At 39.1% G+C, this 25,809-nt stretch overlaps 1 protein-coding gene across 1 annotated transcript in view; it reads right to left on the bottom strand.

Moving 5' to 3' along the window:
* Pask (PAS domain containing serine/threonine kinase) overlaps window positions 1-25,571 on the bottom strand; it is a 29,173-nt gene extending 3,602 nt beyond the window's left edge. Inside the window, exons 1-23 of the mRNA XM_028319854.1 lie at window positions 25,383-25,571; window positions 25,096-25,198; window positions 24,925-25,013; window positions 24,503-24,657; window positions 24,211-24,269; window positions 16,222-16,308; window positions 15,787-15,960; window positions 15,145-15,264; window positions 14,188-14,371; window positions 13,566-13,693; window positions 12,939-13,167; window positions 12,274-12,516; window positions 11,419-11,910; window positions 10,935-11,111; window positions 9,671-9,816; window positions 8,129-8,240; window positions 5,735-5,910; window positions 4,122-4,262; window positions 3,065-3,264; window positions 2,648-2,781; window positions 1,810-1,947; window positions 550-642; window positions 157-308 (exon numbers count right to left, since the gene is read on the bottom strand). Coding sequence (XP_028175655.1) covers window positions 157-308; window positions 550-642; window positions 1,810-1,947; window positions 2,648-2,781; window positions 3,065-3,264; window positions 4,122-4,262; window positions 5,735-5,910; window positions 8,129-8,240; window positions 9,671-9,816; window positions 10,935-11,111; window positions 11,419-11,910; window positions 12,274-12,516; window positions 12,939-13,167; window positions 13,566-13,693; window positions 14,188-14,371; window positions 15,145-15,264; window positions 15,787-15,960; window positions 16,222-16,308; window positions 24,211-24,269; window positions 24,503-24,657; window positions 24,925-25,013; window positions 25,096-25,198; window positions 25,383-25,447 — 3,597 coding nt within the window. The 5' untranslated portion in view covers window positions 25,448-25,571. The remainder of the gene's footprint in view (window positions 1-156; window positions 309-549; window positions 643-1,809; window positions 1,948-2,647; window positions 2,782-3,064; window positions 3,265-4,121; window positions 4,263-5,734; window positions 5,911-8,128; window positions 8,241-9,670; window positions 9,817-10,934; window positions 11,112-11,418; window positions 11,911-12,273; window positions 12,517-12,938; window positions 13,168-13,565; window positions 13,694-14,187; window positions 14,372-15,144; window positions 15,265-15,786; window positions 15,961-16,221; window positions 16,309-24,210; window positions 24,270-24,502; window positions 24,658-24,924; window positions 25,014-25,095; window positions 25,199-25,382) is intronic.
* Window positions 25,572-25,809: the final 238 nt, after the last annotated feature.

The raw sequence follows: 25,809 nt of genomic DNA, 5'->3' as shown, positions 1-25,809 counted from the left end.
CGGACAGTTAATCAGTATGGGCATGTATGGAAGTGCGCACATTACACCGATTTGGTATCGGATCGGCCGCTTCTTCATACAAAATAAAATCGGGCGTAACTATCGGCCAACTAAAAGTCGGTGGTCTGCGACTAGGCTTAATAAGACAGCACTCACATCTGCAGAAGACCTCAGACTGTAGTTATCCGACTGCGCGTCTCTGTCAGCAGTGGACAACGCGTGGAGCGCCATCGAGTTTCGTTTGGGCTCGTCCCTGGACAAGTTCTTACCGTCTGATCTGACTACCACCTCAGACGGGTTTGAACGTTCTGGAAGAAGAAAATAGTTAAATGAAGATAGACAAAATTATTTTCCAATGGAGAAGATGACATACCTGCCCCGGAACATATGCAACGCAAAATTAAGTTTAGAAGAAATTATTAATGTAAATAGATGTTGCGACTTGCAGTGGCTTGATAGAATAAATTGATCATAAGGAGGATCAATTTTAGAGTTGTAAAAGAATACACATTCATGCACATATTTTTGTGGGGTCGTAGAAACGTTTACCTTTCGGAGGGTCGGCGAGTGAGACGGGAGAACCACTTCTCGGTGAACCTAGACTGCCGCTGTAATACATTTCTGGGTTTGCTTCATGGCGATCTGCAAAGACGGTTTACGGTCAGTGGTATTAGGGTGATTGCTATAGTAATTGGCCTGTACATAGCTATTGGCCACCTTGGCTAAAATAAAAATAAACAAGCATATGTACGTTATTAAGAGTGGAAAAGAGACACAAATACTTTATCTGAGCAATACGCTGTCCAATGTAGTATGTCAGAGTAAGAACAGATGGCACTCTAAACAGCAGAAGCTTTCTTTCGACAACGAGTCGTCCGAGTAGCCGCATGCTTGTCAAAATTTTAAGGTAAATATTTATGAATATTGTTCGTAATTTAATTGTTTTTGCTTGTTATAGTAATTTTACTGAAAAATAGACTTTTAGTATGCTCTGAATGTCACCGTGTCTTTCATAAATCTTGTGCAACAGCATATTACTGAAGAAGAAGGAGACAGTTATCTTTGTCACAATTGTTACAATGTTACTGAATGTACTGACGATGATGAGATAGATAAAGAAATCGATAAGAGTGATACTGATGACGAATTCTTAGCTAATCTTAAGGAAAGACAAAATGAGTTAGGATTACAAAGTGTGAAGTTTCAGTGATTTTTATGGGTTTTTTTCGGTGGCTAATAACTGTACTTCTAGGAGCCAATTACTGTGTTTTTGGGGCCAATAGCTAAATTTAATGTGATCTCTGATATTTTTAAAATTATTATTGTAATTCTTATCGTATAACACCAAATAGGTACTAGCTTAAATAGCAGCAATATTGTTTTCTCATAATAAATTATAAAAAGTAAACAAAAGTCGAGTTTTTGTTACATTTTACACAAGTTAACTTACACAACGCTCTTAAAGGGCCAATAACTGTAGCAATCACCTTACTTGTCATCTAACGTGAAGTTTTTAACAAATGACGTTACGTCACGTCGATGTTAAGAGCACACTGAGACGGTAAGCTGTTTGGTAATAGCAAGAAAAGTTATTTTATGCGCAATATCACAGCGGCCAGTGTCTTTTCTTAGCAACTCGAACAATACAAAACTTCCAGCGCCCGGAACGCTCAGCAGCTTTTTGGCATTATGGCTTTATGCCTTTGCACAAAGCCCAAATTAAAAAAAAAACTTTCAATCATGACGTTTCACATTCCCGCCAAGAGCTTCCCCTACATGGGTTCTGCGCTTTGGCCAGCTATCACTTACCGCAGTCCACAATCTCGTGGAATACGTAGTTGGCGATGGCGACGGGCTGGCGAATCCAGGCGTGCGCCATCAGCTGCTGCACCGTGCAGCGCGCCGCCGGTTCTTTGCACAGCATCCAGCGAAGTAACTGTTCTAGCTCTGCAAGATAATATTATGCATAGTGTTATGAAGTAGAACTATGATGATATATGAGGTCAGGATAAGGATCACTTCAAAATAATAAAAAAATGTACTGCAACGCGTCAAAACCCTAAAACTCGATTCACACATATCAGTGAAGCCACAGTTCCGTCACAGTGTCCGCTCAGTTCAGTATCAGTGCTACAGTGTTGCGTCAGTGAAATATTTTGAATATTTTAAAATGTCAGAGAGCTGTTTCAATATTCTTGTTCAGAAACTATGAAGTAAGTTATTTTGTTTTTGATGCCGCGGCGGCGTCCGGGATCCGACAAAAATATCATCGTCAACGAATACGTCCCTGATTGCCGGTGTCGGCACTGACACTGAGAGCACTGTGTCGTCACTGACACTGACAAGTGGGGATGCGTTCATAGAAACTGTATGAAAGAATATTTCGCACTGTGCCGGTACTGAGCCTGAACTGTGACTTCACTGATATGTGTAAATCGGCCTTAAATCCCCGTGTTCTTTAGCGCCGAGTTACGGTAACATAATGTCATAAAACAGCGCGAGCAGTATGCACCTTAGACAAACTCTTAAATAATTTGGTCAAGCTTATCGATCTGTATGCACCATAGGAATAAAAAAAAAAGAGATACAAGAGTTTAAACTTTGCGCGAAATAAGCGTGTGATCGGGCGAAATCAAATGTCGCTCACCATCTGACACGACCTGCGGGAACGCCAATGGACCCTGTATGGTGTCCTCAATGTCGGAGAACGGGTTAACGAAGAATGTCAGCACATAAAGCGTTATCCCCATTGACCACATCTCAAGCTCCGGCCCGGCGTATCTGGAAAGTTAAAAAGTAAATTAATACAGTAAAAAAATTGCCAGCAGAACTTTTTTTTTGGTGTTGTCTCTTTCACATTATTTTGAATTTGAATTAACAATATCCTTAAGCAAGTCAGACACACGTGGACATACTTTATTTATCTTCCATAATGGACCGAAAGGGCCAGACTAAACTTTCTTCATCAAGAAAAAGATAGACACAGTAAAGCGAATATTGTTTTATTGAGTTTCTTTGATTTAAAAACAGAACCGAGAAGTTTAGTATCAATATTAAAACTCACTTGTTACCAGCCAGTACTTCAGGGCTGCAATACTCTGTGGTGCCGTAGAAAGTAGAAAACAGCGTGTCCTTGCTCATAAACGTCGCCGATCCGAAGTCTATTAGCTTCACGTGGAATTTGTTGTCTATGATTATGTTCTCGTCCTTTATGTCACGGTGGAGGATATTTAGGGAGTGCAGGTACTCTACTGCTTGTACTATCTGCAAAAATAATAATGATTTGAAGTAAGTGAAACATTTATAACACACGGTTATGTTTGATTGCTCTATGAGAAACTTATTTAATTGAGCTCTATTGGGTGTCCCTGTTCCAGCTTTTAGGTAATATTCCAGGATTTAATATTTTTTTAGTCAGTGCTAATCACAAGTTGGTTATAGCACAGAATAATAATAAGTATGTACAACGTACAGAAGTTTTACTTCGCGAAGGTATTTAAAAAAATGTATGCTCAATGTCATTAACAATATGGTGTAATTTAGCCTGTCTCAAGAGTCAAGCACCATTTTGTTGACAAACGTCAGTGATCGGCACTGCGCCGAAGCTATAGGGCTGACTTCGGTAAAATGATGTGACGTGAGGTGCCAAACTGCAGAAAATGGCGGAGGAAATACATGATTTAGCATGAATTATCATGAATAATATTAACTACTTATTTGCCTCTCAGTGTCTTGAGGCAACTTAAAAAAGTACATTCTGTGTTTTTATTATTATTTAGGCAGTTAAATACTGCACAGTATTTAGTACACCATTTTCTTTATTTTCTTCCATCATACACAAGAATACGCGTGCGTGCTTGAGTCAATGTTCGCTCGTATGTGAGGCCTTGTCGAATAGTATCCTGTAGGTGGGCCATCGTGCGTGTTTTGTTTTCGATGTAAACTCGCGGAGATGAACAGGCCTGGTTGTAGTTAGTTTTTTAATGAACCCTTGCTGAAATCTCTTGTCCTTTTCTCACAATTGAGTAGACGACACTTTTGATTCGAGATTGCAAGTGGTCTAGAAGCAATCTTATGCCGTTGTAATAGATGCTAATTTGCAATAAAGTATCTCACTATACCTGTCTAAAGATGTAGCTGAGCAGAGGCTCGTCGAGGCGCGGGCGCCGCTCGATGAACTCGAATAAGTCCATACCCGCGCCGTGTTTCTCCATCACCATTTGGTAGTACTTGTCGTTCTCGAATACGTCTACCACGCTCACCTGCAAAGATACAATATCATTATTATTAACTTTGTCTGTGCGCTATAGCTTTAGGCTGTTTACCGCGGCGAGGCATAAAACGCAGCAGCGTAGTAAGGCCCCATACAAATCCAAGGGAAGCTAATGCAAGCCTGTTATAGCCTGACCAGGAACATAAAAACCCTCGCCATGTTGCGGAAAACTAATGGTACTAATTTCTTTTAATGGCAACAGTAACTGAAAACTTCATTGACATGTCACCTTGCATGTCAGTCTATCTGTCAAAGTGTAAACAAACTTTATTTTAAATGCGCGCAATTGATTTTGTGAATTAAATTGCTAAAATCTTTTTATAGTCGTGAAAGAAAACTGGTTCACAATGTGTTAAAGTATTTGTCGAAGAGAAATACTAAGGGTTCGGACAATATTTTCATTGAATATTTTTTCCGACAAGGGTGTCAAATTGACTGACATGTTTATCGTATAGTACAGTCCACTATGAAAATTAGCTGTTGTTTGTTTCAACTACCTATTTTAAAGGTTTTTGTCACTTTCTAAGTGTTGAATTTTATGGAATTGGGAAAGAAGTACCGAGTTTTAAGCGTTCATGAGCAGACATTGCAGTTGAATATTCAAGTTCTGAATTTGATTATTGATGAATAATAAAATAAATCCTACTAGCTCGATTGGTGTTTTAATTTAATTTATTTAAACCAGGTTACCTATAATAATATTTTTTCGTTAATTTATGAAAATATCAAATTAGCCCGTAATCCTGAATACTGATACATAAAGTTAGCCTATTAATTTAACACAGGTACGACTGTACTCAGTGTTGCACTATCAAATGCAATTGACGCGCCTCTATGCCAGGGTTTTTATGTTCCTGGTCAGGCTATACTATCGTAGCAGCATAAATAATGTGTGAACGCACTATTTGGGACGAGTTTAAGTGCACTGAAGAAGGCCTACATAATAATATAGACGAATAAATTTGAAGGTCAGTTGCGTTCACTCTCTTTCTTTAAACTCTTTAATTTGGCCATTTTGGTCTAACTAACTGGTTGAGTTTATAATAGCGGTTAAGTTATATATCCTTACTGGAAGTAGCAGTTTTGGGAACGAGAGGTGCTTTGGGTAGTTGGTTAGTCCCATTATACATTTGGAGGGCGGCCCGGGCGGAGCCGCCTTGTATGGCGTGTCGCGCCTAAATAATGCACCATTTACAGTATTTACAAAAGTTTATTTACAGAGCACGCACCCATACAAAAAGTAGAAAAGAAGGAGAAAGAAAATATTTACAACGCAAGGAATATAAAAGACGCACTATAAATTCAACAGCTTAGGTATGTACAGGAAAATTCGGACTGTCTCCTTGACGTTATATCAGCGCGGTTTCTTTTTCAGCGGCTGTTGAAATGGAATGAGGTTGAATATGAAATGCGTGCCGATGATGATGATGATCAATGGAGATGGCACCTACATACACTTACAATATTAGGATGCTTTAAAGTCATCAGCAAGCTCAGCTCCAAAGGCACGCGTCTCCCATCCGGCCCGTCGACCCAGAATTGGGCGCCCACCTTCTCTTTCAGGATAAACTTGGCTACCGTGAGTAGGCGGTCGGATCGACGGTACGCCATTTTGACGCAGCCGTATGCGCCTTTGCCTATAACAATAAATTGTATTAATGATTTTTTACTAAAAAGGCAATAGGGTAGATGACAAAATTTCAATTATTTGCCCCTCAGACAGATAAAATTAGAAAATATTAGACTCATATTTTTTTTTCTAATGAGGGCTATCGTTTTGGCGCTCACCAGTTAGCGCCACTGTAGAGTAAGGTCCTGTCACTTGCTAGTAGCGAAGACAGTGGCACCAACTGGTGAGCGCTAAAGTGGTAGGAGGACTATCGCATTTGCAATCATCAAGATGGCGCCACTGTAGAGTAAGGTGCTGTCAATCGCCAGGGGTGCCAACTGTTAAGTATAAAAACGATAGCCCTCATTAAATAATAACAGTGCTACATCGAGTTGAAATGGCGCGTTACGTCACGCTTGAGTATATTTTTTTACTCAAAAGTGACGTCACGCGACATTACAAGTCATACAGGGTGTCCACTGCAAATGTTCGAAAAAATTCCCTGACTTTTCCCTGACTTTCCCTGACAATTTTCTCAAAATTCCCTGACCAACTATGTATACGTGTCCCAAAATTCAAGGATAAGCCGACCCCACAGGATGGACATAGTCATGATTACTTTAGGAAAAATAAGGAAAAAAATCTATCTCAATTATTTTTTAACTTACACAATATATTATGAAATTCAACTAAAATTGACACCCCTTGTGATATTTTACATTACCACGACCACAATTTTTCAATTATTCCTGGTTTTCTGTTTATATCGGCAACTTAAGTAGTGCTGCTGTTCACCCCAACTCTTAAAACCCCCAGAATCCTTGCAGTTTTTACACAAAAGTTAATCAAAATATTTTANCCAGTTAATTCTGTAACCTATTACTGATATTTTGAAAGAGCTCGTGAAGCACTTTCAAGATCAGTAAGCAGTTTTTCGATATCTTGTGTAGTTTAGAAATAATCGAATGAGATCACTTATCGTTTCCACCCTGTAATAATAGCACTCACAGTGAACTGCTCACTAGTCTGCACTCAATAATCAAATCAATAAATAATTATAAAAAAAATATAAATAAACATAAGTTATAAGTTTCACTTTCACATCGACAATAGAAAATATATCATTTTACTGAAACAAAAAAGTACAACTATTAAAACAAAAAGGAGTAATCTAGTTATGACAAAAAAAAATCATAACAGAGTGATCTATCACTCTAATACTGAAAAAAAAAACTATATGAAAGTAATCTAATTATGAACAAAATTGTGTCATAATTTAGATCAATCCACTTCATTGGATAAAAAACTAAAAAGGAGTAATACAATTATGACTAAAAACAAAGTCATAATGTAGATCACTCCAAACCTGAAAAAAGAATGCTTCGATAGTCAAGATAAAAGGTCTTTCTAGAGCATAAATTAATTAAATCCCTCATTTTACAATCACTGGGAAATTACGGGAGACAAACAGTGTTTTGGTAGACAAACCTCAATGTTTCCCTGACTTTCCAGGTGACCCCTCTATTTCACTGACTTTCCCTGACTGCTATGAGCTTCCCTGACTTTTCCCTGACTTTCCCTGACTTTCCAGAATGTGGACACCCTGGTCAATATAATACTGTAATTATTCGATTATGAAAAAAATAAAAAAAATATGTCTCCAAATTTTTTTATTATTTGTCTGATGGACTAAATAGAATTTCGATATCATTACCCAGTCATCATCCCCATTATACAATGTGATTACAGATCGATACAAACTCATATTAAATTAATTGGAAAGACTAACGCTAAATTCTACGCTCATAACTAGTTTTAGCACCAACCATAGGTCATACCCATTCAAGATTCGATAAATGGAACACAAGGCGTGGTATTTATTAGCAACTGGTAATAAATACCACGCCTTGTGTTCCATTTATCGAATAATAACTATTTACCAGTGCAATAATAACAGCAAGAACGCGTTAGCATTTTTTTTACGAGGATTTTACACAATTCCATAGTGGTAAGTTTAATCCTTACGAATGCATTAATCTTTTCTTTATATTGCTTTTAACTTTTATCTCAAGGTTCTATAAAATTGTTACTAAGTATAATATTGTTACTAACACAATGTATGGATCATAATGGTCTGATAATAAACGTATTATTATTATTAATAATTACGATGGCAAACTTTCGCCAACATTATGTATTTAAGGGTACAATCTAATTTAAACTTTACGCAATTAAGAATAACTCACCAATCTGCTTGAGCGTGACGTAGTGTTTGCAATACTCGCCGGCCACTTGTTCTTCGCCACACTGCGACATCAGAGACATGGACGCCGGCCGGCTGCTTGCCGACTTGTTGCCCTGTTGGTGAATGCGTTAAGAATATAACAATAGAGATTTGTGAACACTTTGGCTTGTATTTTAAACGAAGCTAATAACAGATAACATAGAGTCAAGCCTGTAATTAGTAGGACCAACCATTTGCCTCATGTATCTATTGCAGGTTTGATTCTATGCTCGAGATTGAATCTAGACCTTCGGATTAGAATAGCAGCAAAAGTTCTAGTATGTTATTTGCAACTGTCAACTGTCAGACCTACGAATAGCTCGAGCGTCGCATTAGAATAGCTGAGAAGTTTTAGCATCTTATTCTGTCAACTGTCAGCTGAAATAACTTACAATTTCATTTGTTGGATATAGATAATAATATTTAGCAGATGAAGTTACCGTTAACGACGGATCTTTATTTGTAAGAAAAGATAGAGCTGCTGATACTAGAATTTTTTTGTCAAAAATATGTATTTTATTTGTTTTCCCGATCGGAAACAGTCACTTAATTCTCATACAAATATATACAATAAAATCTTTCAATGAACGCACGTATGTGGATATTATACTTTAAATTAGCACAAATAAGGTGTAAATTAGCACAATGTTCAAACCCAAATAGATCGGAAGCGATGACGTAACCGCGGAAACAAATTCGGAATGCACACTTGAAGTTCACTCATTATGTATTATTCAATAGTCAATGTTCAAGATAGTCTTTGGAAGTGATACTGAAAAATAGCTAACAGTGAATGAACAATAATAGCTTTGCCTGTTATTTTGAACTGTTTGATCAAACATGACGTGTTTGATGGTATTGCTCTAAATGGTGAGTAGCAGTTAATTTGGTCAATAAATAACCAAAGTGCTAGTAGTTTATTCAGTATTTATCTGCGAGATAATTGTTTGCGGAAAATTACGTATATTTGGTACAACTTACTTATGACTGGAGTTAAGAGGAAGCGAGACTTAAGATGTGACTTAAATGGACTCTATTTGGCAAGAAATCTAAAATGTGCAGCTGTGCAAAGTTAAGCGTCTCACAGACAGGATATCTGTGAGACGCTTGTTGTATTAGAATATTAAATCGTATAATCAAACGATTTATATTCTGACTATTTATTCGATTATCAGTTTGACAATCGAATATTATTTTTTTATCATAACAAATAAATCAAGGCCAAGTCTGTCAAACCGTTGAACTATCAAATAATGAGTTACTCATGCATGAGTATCCCAAGTACTGTACGAAGCGCACGCGGCTGCCAAGGCAAGCAGAGCCTTTGCTACAGAGGGCGAGGGTCACAGGTGACTCCTGTTGATCACGAGTGTCAGCGAGTTGTCGGCGGTGGAGACCATGCTGGAGGCGAGCTTGATATGTTATTCTATTTATACTACCAGCCAGCCACATGTAGCGCACGTGGCCGCTAGGGGCCTTGGGTGGCGGTCACGCGGGTACTCACGAGTATCAGCGAGTTGTCGGCGGTGGAGGCCACGCTGGAAGCAAGCGTGGTGTGGCGCGGCGCGTCTTCCAACTGCACTCCCAGCCACACGCAGCGCACGCGGCTGCCGTTGGCAAGTTGCATCGTCGACACCGTATATAGCACGTCTGAAGAGCAAATATGGGTCTTTTTAGACAGCAATAAGGTATACATACATTTATTCTTTTCTAGGTCAAGGGTAAGTACTTGGCTAGCATCAGGATACTAAGAAGCATCTGAAGAGATCACCTACTAAGGTCAAACAAATCCGTTGTGATTCTATTAACAAACATTCTGATGGTCTGTCGATTGTAATAATGAAATCGTGGTCAGTGCGTATGATAGTTTTCGAAGTCAATGTGGTCACGTGACTCACAGTAGACGTTTTATCTCGGCGGTACAATCTCGTTGAGCTGAATAGTCGCTGAGTAGAGAGATTGTGCAGTCCTATTCAGTTCTTTCTAAGGCAGAGAGGGTATATACAGGGTGGAAACGTTAAGTGATCTCACTCGATTATTTCTAAACTATACAAGATATCGAAAAACTGATTACTGATTCTGAAAGTGCTTTACGAGCTCTTTTAAACGATATCAGTAATAGGTTACAGAATTAACTGGATCTATCCGAAAATTCAATGTTTTCAGCCTCCTTACTAAATGTATGCCACTATGCCAGCCACACAATATTAGAAGTGTTAATTTTTTTATTTTAAATAATAAACACTTAAAATTAATTCGTGAATTGCATTCTTATTTAAAATTCTTCACGGAAAACATTGGTTTTAGGCTTTACTTGCTATAATATTATCAAGACATGAGTGCTATGGTTGTGGCAGTATTAAATGTATGGAAGCTGAAAACATTGAATTTTCGAATAGATCCAGTTTATTTTATAACTTATTATTGGTACCATTGGATAGAGCTCTTGAAGCACTTTCAGGATCAGTTACCAGTTTTTGGATATCTTGTATAGTTTTTAATATTATGAGATTTTACTAAATGTATGGAGGCTGGAAACATTGAATTTTCAGATAGATCCAATTTATTACGTAACCTATTATTGGTACCATTGGATAGAGCTCATGAAGCACTTTTAGGATCAGTAAGCAGTTTTTGGATATCTTGTATAGTTTAGAAATAATCGAGTGAGATCACTTATCGTTTCCACCCTGTATAATTTGTCTCTAACAAATAACGACATAAAGCTTTGTCTAAAGTTATCGTTCAGCTGAAGTTTGGATACTCACTAAGTTCAGTCCCATCTTTATGCAGCACCACGCCTCTATACGTGCCATCCCGGTGCTGGCACTCAGTAGTGCAGTCGCAGTGGTCAGTTTTACTCGCGCGCACGTGTTGCGGCGTCGAAGTGGTCACGTGACTGCGCAGGAGTCGTTTCGCCACGCACGGCGTTTCGGGCGCGTCATCTGTAGGGAATAAGATGGCTAGCTATTGTATTTTCTTTGATAAGACCAAAGGGGGATTTGAAATGTTCTTATATCGATGGAAGATAATGGCATCACGTCTCACTAAAATAATTTGATGGCGATCTAATGTAGGTGCTATAGAAGTGACAAGTAATAAAGAAAACAATTGTTTTGACAAACATCTTACAAACTAATATTATAGATTCTAGAAAGCGCTCCAGCTTATAATATCCAGCTCTTTTTTATGTTTATGAAGATATAAACGAAGTCATGGAAGTTCATTGGCAAGAGATCATAAATCACTTACCATCATATTTCTTCCTCGGCGCTGACTCGGTCTGCGTTTCCAAATCATTGTCATTGCTTAAGCTATCGATGCTTTCGTTGCCATTATGTTTCGGCAAATCTTCAATCTCACACCCTGGCGGTGGCATTTCGTTTATTGGCGTCAAAAAGTCCGCACTAGTCTCGTTAGAGTCACAGAAATCCAGCGAAAGACTGCTCTTGTCGTCTCTCACTTGCCCCGGCAAATTCGCCTTTAGCGACCTATACTTGCTGGAATCAAAAGACAGCCTTAAAGACGGGTCGTTCAGTCTAACTCGCGGCGCGTTTCCTGTGGGCGTCACTTCTTGGGAATGCTGTGACGTGTAGTAGATAGAGTCGGATTTCTCCGAAGGCTTGTTTGAAACCAGTTTTATGGCTGGATTGCTGTGTTCAGACCTTAGTATGTTTTCGGACCGCGATTTTGAGATGCTGCTGGGGCAGTAATTCTCGTCGTCGATTGATATTCCAGACATGCCTGAAAATTAAGTACAGTCACATAAGTATAATTACTTTCTTTTGAAAAATAGTTTTTATTGCAACTACATAAAAAAACATTGCATAAGGTACTGGACAAATGTGGCATTCGTTTAGTTCGTTATTCACTCGAACCTTATTTGATTGATTCAACTGTTTTTTTTCGTCTTAGAGTAGGCGCACACCGTTGATTTTTCGTCGGCCGATAGTTTAGTCGGGCAGTTAATCAGTATGGGCATGTATGGGAGTGCGCACACTACGCCGATTCGATTTGGCCGATTCTTCATACAATTTAAAATCGGGCACAACTATCGGCCAATTAAAAATCAACGGTGTGCGCCTACTCTTAAAGTTTGCGTCTTACCTGAAGTAACATCCGGCAGCGCCGATATATCGTTTCTCTGTTCCGTGGTGCTAATACTTGATACCATATCCTGAGTAGGTGTGGGCGTATGCGTGACCAAGCTACAGGACTTGTCCAGACAGAGGGCGCTGGAAGACTTCTCCCTGGTTGTAGAGAGGACAGAAGGCTGGACGTTGAGAGACATGCAGGCGGACTTCTGGCTGCCGTTGAATGCTCCGCAGGAATCCTCGTCAGTGTCTGACGCTGGGGAGATAATGTGAGGGAGTTTTTGAGACGTGACATACTTTTTTTTCAATAAATTTAATAAACAAATTTTGAAACGTGATGTACTGTTGAGCCATTTTCACTTAAAATAAGGTGGTGGAAAAAGAACGCAGAAAAAAAGAGTTCTTTGCCAGAATGTCAAAATAATGTAACATACATACAACAACCCAGTGCCAGTGTTCCGAATGTTTAGATTAGAGTTTACAATGAAATTCGATGAAATAATAACATACAGAATCATGATTTCCATTATAATTGTACAGTTCTTCATAGTTATTTATAAAGCTAATGTTGAACCTCCCACCAGGGTAAAATTAGATAGCAGAGAGCTTGTTTCAGACGAAACATAAATCATTAAATATCTTCATGAAATTCTCCACGATTGTATTTAATGTTATTACCTGATCCATTGTTGTCATTGTTGACTGGCGACAACGTCATCTGTCGCGCCCGATCTGGAACTTTGACCATGTCAGCCTCGCGGCAGAAGTGTTGGATGACGTCATCGATGTGGTGGCCCACCACTTCTGCGTGTGGTTTGCCGAAGGTGAGCATCGCGAAGTGGTGATTGCAAGCGGTTATTATGCCGCTTTCGTCGACTACTAGCAAGCCGCTGACGTTGTATGTGACCTGATGGAATAGATAGAATAATAGAATCGACAAATACTTCTATGCTTACTAATATGTGTCCGCTTATAGAAATTATAGTAGAGTCATGTCGCTTTTTCGCGTGGAAACGAAGGATCACACAGGGGTTCATAGATTTTAATTTAGTAAGTGTGTCAGTATTATACGGTGAACCGTTATTCAAATAGGGTAAAGTACATGACCAGGCGACACAAAATACAAACGTTTGTCTAACAATCGATTTTTGTGATTTTATGAATAGGTAGTCTCGGGAAACGCAGTAAACGACGCCTCTCTACTAATACGGTTGGCTGTGAATGGCCTTTGGCTAATGTGATGTGAAAAGGCACGTTAATCAACTATTTGAACACAACAATGGTCTCAAAATGATTTTTACTCACCCTAACAGTAACTTCAAGAATAGGTCTGTCTTTGTATGATTTTATTGATGACCACGGAGAGTTCTCGGCAATATCGGCTTTCGATATCCACAGACATAGCGGGAAAGTGCCTCCGTCTAATGTTCTTCCTGTAAACATTTATACAAAAACCTAAATTAATAACTTGCTACATAATTATAGATCGTTTCATCCACGAAGACTCGCCACACCAATTTTTGGTCGAGTGAAGCGCAGGGAGTTTGATCCGAGCGTCATTATTGTAGTGTGCGTGTGCACTCATGGATAAACTTAGCGTGTACCGATAACACTCAAACATTAGTGGAAGAATGGTGGGGCGCGACCTCGTGGATGAAACGATCTAAACTTCAGTACATATTTTCGGTTTGGTTTTTCACACACATCTGCAGATAAACAACAACACTACCATACTGGCTGTGGTTATTGGTGTTCTAAAGACTGATGGGGGCTGGCTATTAGTACGGTGAGCATACCTGGTGTCACAGTAAAGTCGATCACGTTATTTTTCTTGTCGTTTATGTTGGTATTAGGTCCTAGATAAAAATAAGCTGCAGTACCTACGAATTATTATATAAGATAGATGAAAGTAAGTTTATATTATTACCCGTCGCCTTCTGTTTTGATACACTCCTGGTCATCGGTGCATCAGCCGTAGGCAGCTGAATGGACGGCACCAGAGACGCTATGGGAAGACCAATCAACTTGTCTGTGGTATCCGCTTGGAACAACAGAGCGGCGTCTTCGCTCGAACATGACAGAATCACGCCCGTGTCGGCGTCTATCGTGAACTGGAACAAAACAAAAGAATTAGAATATTAAAAAAACTATTTTGGTAAATACTGTAACATTGTGTTAAATTTTGTAACTGAGGTTTCTTGTAATACTTTATGACCTGCTACAGGTTTCTGGCATAGCTCAATAGGACTTTTCAAGATACCAAGTAACAAAACTGAGAGTAATGAGGGCTATCGTTTTTATACTTAACAGTTGGCACCCCTGGCGATTGACAGGACCTTACTCTACAGTGGCGCCATCTTGATGAGTGCAAATGCGATAGTCCTCCTACCACTTTAGCGCTCACAAGTTGGTGCCACTGTCTTCGTTACTAGCAAGTGACAGGACCTTACTCTACAGTGACGCTAACTGGTGAGCGCTAAAACGATAGCCCTCATTGCAAAGTAACTAATCAATTTGTGTGTCCCACCTATGTACACACGGCCACACTGTTAACTATCCATTTCCGTTTTTGCTCTCGCTCTCATCAAATGGTGATTCTTTGATAGAACGAGATGACATGACTGGCAATGGGCAGTTAACACTGTTGCCGATAGTATGTACTTGTAAATAGGCAATTCCTTGAAAATAGACATCTTACGAAAATATTTATTATCTTGGCCTGTTTAAACTTTTATTTTCTGCCAGAAAAACTGATTTTCGCTTTGAGAAAGTTGTAGTCACACTTGAAACTGAGCCTTTCTGTTTAATGCGTCATTAGAACTAATGCATTAACCAAATACGCAGACGTAGGACTATAGGTAATCTAATCAAAATGTGTACTAACCAGTACATTTTTACAGCTGACGGGCTCGGCGACCACCAAGCAGGGGCCGTCGTTGTCCAGCTGTCTGATCCACAGCGAGACTTGCACTGTTCCGCCATCTTTTGACAGCAATTCCACAACCTGTGTAAAAAATAATTAACTTTTTTAAAAAATATAACCGACTTCAAATGCGTGAAGACAAAAAAAGAAACTAAAAATTAAAAAATTTTGATAATACCTATTCAACAAAAAAATAATCGTTCAAATTGGTTCATAATCGGCGGAGATATTGCGTACTTATAAAAAAGTTCGTCCCCAATTTTCCACCCTTGGGGGTTGTCATTTTTATTATTAAATTTAAATGGGACCACCCTTGAGGTATTACCTATATGCCGAAAAAAGATTTGTTCAAATCGGTTCATAATTGACGGAGTTATCGCGTAACAAACATAGAAAAAAAAACATATGGGTCGAATTGAGAACCTCCTCCTTTTTTTGAAGTCGGTTGAAAATATGAATTTATTACCCGTAAATCATTAATTTTTGAATTACATTCTTGAATCACAGCTATGCCAGATATCGCCTGATTACTAGATGCTGCTGGCTGAAAATAGGGTTTGTAAATTGGCTAAGTTTCGATTTCCTATTATATTTAACAAATACCTTTCCACTCAGCAATACAATAGTCCGGTCTTCAGATACGTCTCCATCTTCAGGCTCATGCAGACTGAAGATCTTGCAGCTCCGTTTGTGAAGGAGATCAGAAAACCTGAGACCGCATAACTCTCCGGAGGAATATCCCAGCAAGGAACATGCTTTGTTATTTACAATTAGAATCTGAAATCAAAAGTAAGTGATGAATTTGATATTGACAATTTAGTCTTATATGATAAAGCATATGAAACTTTTTTGAACTATCCACACACACCTGAATATAAAAACTGTCTGAAGGTTCTTTAAAGCACTATTAAACTAGAGATGTGTGTATAAAATAACACATTTTCTGAAAAAAAAAGGTAAACACTGAGCAGCATGATATAGGTGTACAAACCACACCTTATCCACATGTTATCATAGAATGATGAAAAGGTGTCTTACTTTAGAAGAGTTCGGTTCAATAGTGAAGACAGCCTTGCTTGGGTTGATGGCTTGCTGGATGCGGTCAGTTTGCGACTGTGCTGGGGAGCCAGTAANGCGGTTCACAGAATACATCTACTTACCAAGTTTCAACAGTATACTAGCTCTTATAGTTTCGGAAAAAAATTGCTGTGACATACAGACGGACAGACAGACAGACATGACGAATCTATAAGGGTTTCGTTTTTTGCCATTTGACTACGGAATCCTAAAAAGGCAATAATACAATGTGATTACAGATCGATACAACCTCATATTAAATTAATTGGAAAGACTAACGCTAAATTCTACGCTCATAACTAGTTTTAGCACCAACCATAGGTCATACCCATTCAAGCTTCGATAAATGGAACATAAGGCGTGGTATTTATTAGCAACTGGTAATAAATACCACGCCTTGTGTTCCATTTATCGAATAAATAACTATTTACCAGTGCAATAATAACAGCAAGAACGCGTTAGCATTTTTTTTACGAGGATTTTACACAATTCCATAGTGGTAAGTTTATTCATACGCATGAATTAATCTTTTCTTTTCATTGCTTTTAACTTTTATCTCAAGGTTCTAATTACGATAGCAAACTTTCGCCAACATTATGCATTTAAGGGTACATCCTAATTTAAACTTTACGCAATTAAGAATAACTCACCAATCTGCTTGAGCGTGACGTAGTGTTTGCAATACTCGCCGGCCACTTGTTCTTCGCCACACTGCGACATCAGAGACATGGACGCCGGCCGGCTGCTTGCCGACTTGTTGCCCTGTTGGTGAATGCGTTAAGAATATAACAATAGAGATTTGTGAACACTTTGGCTTGTATTTTAAACGAAGCTAATAACAGATAACATAGAGTCAAGCCTGTAATTAGTAGGACCAACCATTTGACTCGTGTATCTATTGCAGGCTTGAGTATAAACTCGAGCATAAGCCCGAGATTGGATCTAGAACTTCAGATTAGAATAGCTGCAAAAGTTCTAGATTTGCAACTGTCAACTGTCAGACCTACGAATAGCGTCGCATTAGAATATGTCTATGTCTGTTTTTATTTGTATAGAGAACAATAGCGTCTAGACAAACCTAAAGAGGATTTAGGACGCTATTTGGATCAAATATGTAATTGCTCAATAATGAATAATAAATAAAATAAAATAAATAAAATAAATAAATAGCTGAAAAAGTTCTAGCATCTTATTCTGTCAACACTGTCAGCTTAAAAATAACTTATAATTTCATTTGTTGGATATAGATATTTAGCAGATAAAGTTACCGTTAACGAGGGATCTTTATTTGTAAGAAAAGATAGAGCTGCTGAAACTGGGACATTTTTGTCAAAAATATGTATTTTATTTGTTTTCCTGATCGGAAACAGTCACTTCTCATACAAATATATACAATAAAATCTTTGAAGTTCATTCAAAATTCACGTATGTGGATATTATACTTTAAATTAGCACAAATAAGGTGTAAATTAGCACAATGTTCAAACCCAAATAGATCGGAAGCGATGACGTAACCGCGGAAACAAATTCGGAATGCACACTTGAAGTTCACTCATTATGTATTATTCAATAGCCAATGTTCAAGATAGTCTTTGGAAGTGATACTGAAAAATAGTCAATACTGAATGAACAATAGCTTTGCCTGTTTTATTTTGAACTGTTTGATCAAACATGACGTGTTTGATGATATTGCTCTAAATGGTGAGTAGCAGTTAATTTGGTCAATAAATAACCAAAGTGTTAGTAGTTTATTCAGTATTTATCTGCGAGATAATTGTTTGCGGAAAATTACGTATATTTGGTACAACTTACTTAAGACTGGAGTTACGAGGAAGCGAGATTTAAGAAAATTGACTCTATTTGGCAAGTACCTAATTTAAAATGTGCAGCTGTGCAAAGCTTAGCGTCACAGACATTGTTATATTAGAATATCAAATCGTATAATCAAACGATTTCTATCCTGTCTATTTATTCGATTGCCAGTTTGACAATTTTTTTGTGAAATCAATGACTTATGCCATCACTTGAACATTTATAAGACTGTGGAAATAAAATTGCTTCCTTATTTCGAGCGATATGCAACTTTTTTTAAAGGTGAAATATCAGTTATCATTTAGGCCTCATCTGTTTCATCATCATCATTTCAGCCATAGGACGTCCACTGCTGAACATAGGCCTCCCCCAATGATTTCCACAATGGCCGGTTGGTGGGGGCCTCGTCTGTTAAACCTTTGCAACTATCAAAAATAAGCTACTCAACAGTGTTCGGAATACTATATCAGAGTAAATACAAATGAGTAGGTCATCTTCATAGAAACGCCCGAGCGCGGTTTGTATGTGAGCGCGCCAATACGTATGCGGAGCGCACGCACACACTGACAAAATTTAGCGTGGATTAGCGGTGAGTTGCCCCGAATTCTCTCGCTTCGCTCGGTGCGTTTCTATGAAGATGACCTACTCGTTTGTATTTACTCTAACTATATGCAGCGTATACGGCTGCCAGGGCCAATTGAAGCCTTGCAACGCTGGGAGGGGGTTACGGGCACTCACGAGTATCAGCGAGTTATCGGCAGTGGAGGCCACGTTAGAAGCGAGCGTGGTGTGGCGTGGCGCGTCCTTCAACTGCACTCCCAGCCACACGCAGCGCACGCGGCCACCAGCTAAGCCCTTGCAAGGGGGGCGGGGGTCACGGGGGGCACTCACCAGTATCAGCGAGTTGTCGGCGGTGGAGGCCACGCTGGAAGCAAGCGTGGTGTGGCGCGGCGCGTCCTCCAACTGCACTCCCAGCCACACGCATCGCACGCGGCTGCCGTTGGCCAGTTGCATTGTCGACACCGTGTATAGCACGTCTGAAGAGGAAACATGTGTCTTTTACATAGCAATAAGGGATTTATTAGGCCTTCTTATGAGGCCCATAGTAAGCGACCACGTCTCAGCTCCGTATACCATCACTGGCAACACACACTGGTCAAAGACTTTTGTCTTGAGACACTGCGGTATTTCGGACGTGAGAATATCGCGAAGCTTCCCGAACGCTGCCCAGCCGAGTTGGATTCGAAGATTGACCTCTTTCTCGAAGTTGGACCTACGTAACTGGACTGTTTGTCCCAGGTATACATAATTGTCAACTTCGAGTGTAGTGTCTCCAACCTTTTCTCTCTACCTAGGGCGAAGCTGTATTCGTCTCTAACAAGCAGTCACATAAAGCTGGATTGTTAAGCAAAAGTTTTTATACTCACTAAGTTCAGTCCCATCTTTATGCAGCACAACGCCTCTATAAGTGCCGTCTCGGTGCTGGCATTCAGTAGTGCAGTCGCAGTGGTCAGTTTTACTTGCGCGCACGTGTTGCGGCGTGGATGTCGTCACGTGACTGCGCAGGAGTCGTTTCGCCACGCACGGCGTTTCGGGCGCGTCATCTGTAGGGAACAAGATAGCTAGCTATGGTATTTTCTTTGATAAGACCAAAGGGGGATTTGAAATGTTCTTATATCGATGGAAGATAATGGCAGCACGTCTCACGTAAATAATTTGATGGCGATCTAATGTAGGTGATATAGAAGTGACAAGTAATAAAGAAAACAATTGTTTTGACAAACATCTTACAAATTAATATTATAATATCAAGCTCTTTGTATCTATGTTTATGAAGATATAAACGAAGTCATGGAAGTTTATTGGCAAGAGATCATAAATCACTTACCATCATATTTCTTCCTCGGCGCTGACTCGGTCTGCGTTTCCAAATCATTGTCATTGCTCAAGCTATCAATACTCTCGTTGCCATTATGTTTCGGGAGATCTTCAATCTCACACCCTGGCGGTGGCATTTCGTTTATTGGCGTCAAAAAGTCCGCACTAGTCTCGTTAGAGTCACAGAAATCTAGCGAAAGACTGCTCTTGTCGTCTCTCACTTGCCCCGGCAAATTCGCCTTTAGCGACCTATACTTGCTGGAATCAAAAGACAGCCTTAAAGACGGGTCGTTCAGTCTAACTCGCGGCGCGTTTCCTGTGGGCGTCACTTCTTGGGAATGCTGTGACGTGTAGTAGATAGAGTCGGATTTCTCCGAAGGTTTGTTTGAAACGAGCTTTATGGCTGGATTGCTGTGTTCAGACCTTAGTATGTTTTCGGATCGCGATTTGGAGATGCTGCTGGGGCAGTAGTTCTCGTCGTCGATTGATATTCCTGACATGCCTGAAAATTAACAAACAACAACATTAATAAGTATAGTCAACACAACACATGTACTGACATATTATGACAGAATGACTACATAATTATACTCTTTTTCTGCAATTAGCAACTTCATAAAAAACCTGATTGTTAAGCTTTACGTACTTTCATCTATACAACTGAACATTGTGGCAACAGATTTTAATGAGGGCTATCGTTTTAGCGCTCACCAGTTAGCGCCACTGTAGAGTAAGGTCCTGTCACTTGCTAGTAGCGAAGACATTGGCACCAACTGGTGAGCGCTAAAGTGGCAGGAGGACTATCGCATTTGCACTCATCAAGATGGCGCCACTGTAGAGTAAGGTCCTGTCAATCGCCAGGGGTGGCAACTGTTAAGTATAAAAACGATAGCCCTCATTGGTATTGTGCCGCCTTATATCTGTTAACAAGTGCATTAGAAAGAAGCAGTAGTAAACACTTTGGTCTGGAATCTTTTTTTAAAATTATTTATTAAAATATGTTTTCTAGACGACTGTAAATGCCGAAGTTCTATCATATTTATTTTACCTGAAGTAACATCGGGTAGCGCCGATATATCGTTCCTCTGTTCCGTAGTACTGATACTGGATACCATATCCTGAGTAGGCGTGGGCGTATGCGTCACCAAGCTACAGGACTTGTCCAGACAGAGGGCGCTGGAAGACTTCTCTCTGGTGGTAGAGAGGACAGAAGGCTGGACGTTGAGAGACATGCAGGCTGACTTCTGGCTGCCGTTGAATGCTCCGCAGGAGTCTTCATCTGTGTCTGACGCTGAGGAGATAATAGCAGAGGAGTCTCTAAGTGTCCGTAGTTAGATATTGTATGCCGTTTAGCAAACAATGCTCTATTTATATTATCGGGCTCGATTCCTAGTTCAGTTTCCAATCTAATGCAAGCCTGCATTTGCTTAAAAAAGCGGCAAACTACACAAAATATGACTTTCTGGGCTGTCATAAAGGATCTCTCGGAAATGAAACTAACAATAAAGAAAGTCGATGTTTATGACATGGATTAAAACATCCTATGTATCCGTGTGATAAAATTGTTTGGCAAATAGGTCATTCTTCATATTTGCGCCATTAGAAGATTCCATAAAAACAGCAGATAAGAAAAATAAACGTTACAGAGCAAATCTACATGGGAAATAGCTGTCTTCAGATTAAAAACAATACATAAAAAAAAAATCCAAAAATAAGCAATTCCGTTTGTTTCAGTACCTGATCCATTGTTATCATTGTTGACTGGCGATAACGTCATCTGTCGCGCCCGATCTGGAACTTTGACCATGTCAGCCTCGCGGCAGAAGTGTTGGATGACGTCATCGATGTGGTGGCCCACCACTTCTGCGTGTGGTTTGCCGAATGTCAGCATGGCGAAGTGGTGGTTGCAAGCGGTTATGATGCCGCTCTCGTCGACTACTAGCAAGCCACTGACGTTGTATGTGACCTGTTGGAATAGATAGAATAATAGAATCGACAAATACTTCTATGCTTACTAATATGTGTCCGCTTATAGAAATGATAATGACCCTACGGTCATGTCGCTTTTTCGCATGCAAACGAAGGATCACACAGGGGTTCATAGATTTTAATTTAGTAAGTGTGTCAGTATTATACGGTGAACCGTTATTCAAATAGGGTAAAGTACACGACCAGGCGACACAAAATACAAACGTTTGTCTAACAATAGATTTTTGTGATTTTATGAATACTAATACGGTTGGTTGTGAATGGCCTTTGGCTAATGTGATGTAAAAAGGTACGTTAAACAACTATTTGAACACAAACTATGGTCTCAAAATTATTTTTACTCACCCTAACAGTAACTTCGAGAATAGGTCTATCCTTGTAAGACTTTATAGATGTCCATGGAGAGTTCTCGGCGATATCGGCTTTCGATATCCAAAGACATAGCGGGAAAGTGCCTCCGTCTAATGTTCTTCCTGAAAATGAATACATTCACAGACACTTTTCATTAATGTAACGAGCATGTGTGCGACGACAATGTTTGTCTATTTAGTTGTCAATGTCATAGCACAAATGACGAAATATCAAAAATCTGTGCCATCTTCTGTAGTTGTCTTCGTTTGAAACTATAGAAATATAAAACTAAGTTTATGTTATTACCAGTCGCCTTCTGTTTAGAAACACTTCTGGTCATCGGTGCATCAGCCGTAGGCAGCTGAATGGACGGCACCAGAGACGCTATGGGAAGACCAATCAACTTGTCTGTGGTATCCGCTTGGAACAACAGAGCGGCGTCTTCGCTCGAACAGGACAGAATCACGCCCGTGTCGGCATCTATCGTGAACTGGAAAAGAAGAATGTTAATGAGGGCTATCGTTTTTATACTTAACAGTTGGCACCCCTGGCGATTGACAGGACCTTACTCTACAGTGGCGCCAACTGGTGAGCGCTAAAACGATAGCCCTCATTGTACTGAGTGATCGATCCGGCAACGGTAACATCATCATCTTTATTCCCAACTTAAGTCAACTTTGTCAGATTTTATGAGTCGATTCATAGGAGTCTGGAATGGTTTAATAACAAAAGTCAATAGTGGCCAAATTATCTCACTGTTCAGAAATAGATTTAATTGTCGAGTTTATTGTGTAGATAAGTAACAAAAAACTGAAAGTACCTAATTGCTATATGATTTTATAATTTGAAACCGACCAAAAGCACATAGACTTGGAGCAAATAGGCATTGTCAAGGGCGTACTCAGCTTCTGGCCTAGGGAGACGATGGGAGGTTTAATCCAGCTGTAGTAACACATCTCCACCATTAAAGTTGAGCGTCAAATAGGAGTAGAAGGCTAATTCTACAATCCATTCTTAAAACCAAGTTAACAAAAACAGATGTTATCTAATTAAAATGTTTACTAACCAGTACATTTTTACAGCTGACAGGTTCGGCGACCACCAAGCAGGGGCCGTCATTGTCCAGCTGTCGGATCCACAGCGAGACTTGCACTGTGCCGCCATCTTTTGATAGCAATTCTACCACCTGTGAATAAAAAAATATGAATTTATTACCCGTAAATCATTAGTTTTTGAAGGAGCCCAGATACAAAGCTTTTCATTCTTGAATCACAGCTATGCCAGATATCGCCTGATTACTAGATGCTGCTGGCTGAAAATAGGGTTTCTAAATTGGCTCAGTTTTTATTTTCTATTATATTTAACAAATACCTTTCCACTCAGCAACACAATAGTCCGGTCTTCAGATACGTCTCCATCTTCAGGCTCATGCAGACTGAAGATCTTGCAGCTCCGTTTGTGAAGGAGATCAGAAAACCTGAGACCGCATAACTCTCCGGAGGAATATCCCAGCAAGGAACATGCTTTGTTATTTACAATTAGAATCTGAAATCAAAAGTAAGTGGTGAATTAGATATTGAGAATTGAGTCTTATAATATGATAAACCTTATGACACTTTTCTGTTCTATCCACATTCCACACACACCTCAATATAAAAACTGTCTGAAGGTCCTGAAAGAGCTATTAAAGTAAAGATCTGTATGTTTCAAAAGTAACACATTCTCTAGGAAAATATTGTAATAGGAAGCTTTCAGGCACTCAACAGAATGATCTAGGTGTGGTGTGTGAGTGTGCCAACATATAATGATGAAAAAATGTCTTACTTTAGAAGAGTTAGGTTCAATAGTGAAGACAGCCTTGCTTGGGTTGATGGCTTGCTGGATGCGGTCAGTTTGCGACTGTGCTGGGGAACCAGTCANGCCAGTAACTTCACCAGTTGCCAGTGATGTGTTGAATCGGAGTCCATTTGGGCCGTCAACTAAGGACGTTATTTGAACATTAATACCACATTCAACAATATTGCTAACTACTACAACACTATTATTACTAACTTTTACGACAACAACTAAATTCAATGAAAAGGACAGAAAAAAATGAAATAATTTATTTATGTTTGATCAGTTCGTCACAAACAACAGTTACTGTGCATTTCAAAAACCAACACCTTGATGTTAAGCATGTTAAAAAGACAAAGTGCTATGTTATACAAACCTCTGACAAAGTCAATGGCTGTTTTGGTTTTAGTCGGTGTTTCTAGCTCCATCTTGATGGGCCGAACTCTACGGTTCAAGCGTGGGAAGCTTTGGTTACCTTCAAATGAGCTGTTTCTAAATACATCGCGCAAGCGTGGCTGTGGTTTGACCGTCCTATAAACAACAGTTATGTTTATGCAATGGTATGTTATTTGTTTTATTGATGAAACAGTTAATTTAGTAGTCAAGAATGTTAGTCAATTGTTATGATGGTATAAATTAGTGAAGTGCAAATGGTAATGTTAGAATACTTCAGTGTGCAAGTGTATAAAATGTAGTGTTGCCTTATAGTAATTAATTACTGGTGTTTGTGTATGTTGTAAGGCTGGTTTATATAGTTTTAAAGGGTAAAATTTTGATAATTCAGAGAAAGTAGCTTACCTGCACCTGTAATCAATTTCTGGATATTTTTCAGGTGTATATTGGCAAGGGCTTTCATTCCTCAGTTCATGTATATCAAATTTAGGCTTCTGTAATGATATTTCTCTAGTTAAAAATAGACAAAAAATCAATAGGTACATGCTGTACTGGGAAACAGATAAAAATACATACATTTCTAGGTGTCAAATTAAGATGTTCCGGTGAGTAAACATCCACAAATCTTCCCAATCTAGGCTTTACAGGCGTCCAACCCGGCGTATCTTCGATTGAACACCTAAGAAAGCACCAACACAATTGTATTTAAAATTTATAACATGTTCTTTAACAAAACCTGTACAAATACCGCGAAATTTCACTTGCCATAGCGTTATGATTTATTTACATCCTTCGGATTATTTTTGGAAGGAAAATCAATACATTACAGCGCGCAAGTTCAAATACTCGTTAGTTTTACGTACCTGTTGAAATCACCGATTTCCTTGGCATCTCCTAGGTCAGGACTGGAGGATTTTATGAAATTCATGATTGTGTTTCTTATTTTCGTCCTGTATTAGCGAAATTTCGTAAAAATCGCCGTTGTACGAGATTTTCAAACAAAAGACAAAGTTCAACGTTTGGACAGCTGTTGTCAACTGTCAAAACTTTTTGTGATGTTTTGTGACCAATCATGGTTTATGTTTATGTTGAATATGTGAAGCTAAACTTTAATTAAATAAACTGAAACAAACGTAGACTATGTACATTTAATTCACGTACGTATTAAATTAATTTAATTTCTTCAAGGAGAAAGAAAAAAACTTCAATAATTTGTAATTACTGAATAGCGCCATCTATTTTTCTGAACATTTAATAATACAAACTGTAAGCAGCCATCTTTAATTTACC

Source organism: Ostrinia furnacalis, unplaced genomic scaffold (genome assembly GCF_004193835.3).
Source record: "Ostrinia furnacalis isolate ACB-3 unplaced genomic scaffold, ASM419383v2 OfSCF7336, whole genome shotgun sequence".
In the NCBI taxonomy this organism is placed as follows: domain Eukaryota; kingdom Metazoa; phylum Arthropoda; class Insecta; order Lepidoptera; family Crambidae; genus Ostrinia; species Ostrinia furnacalis.
Note: the sequence above shows the minus strand (reverse complement) of the source record. Positions and strands in the feature narration are given on the sequence as shown.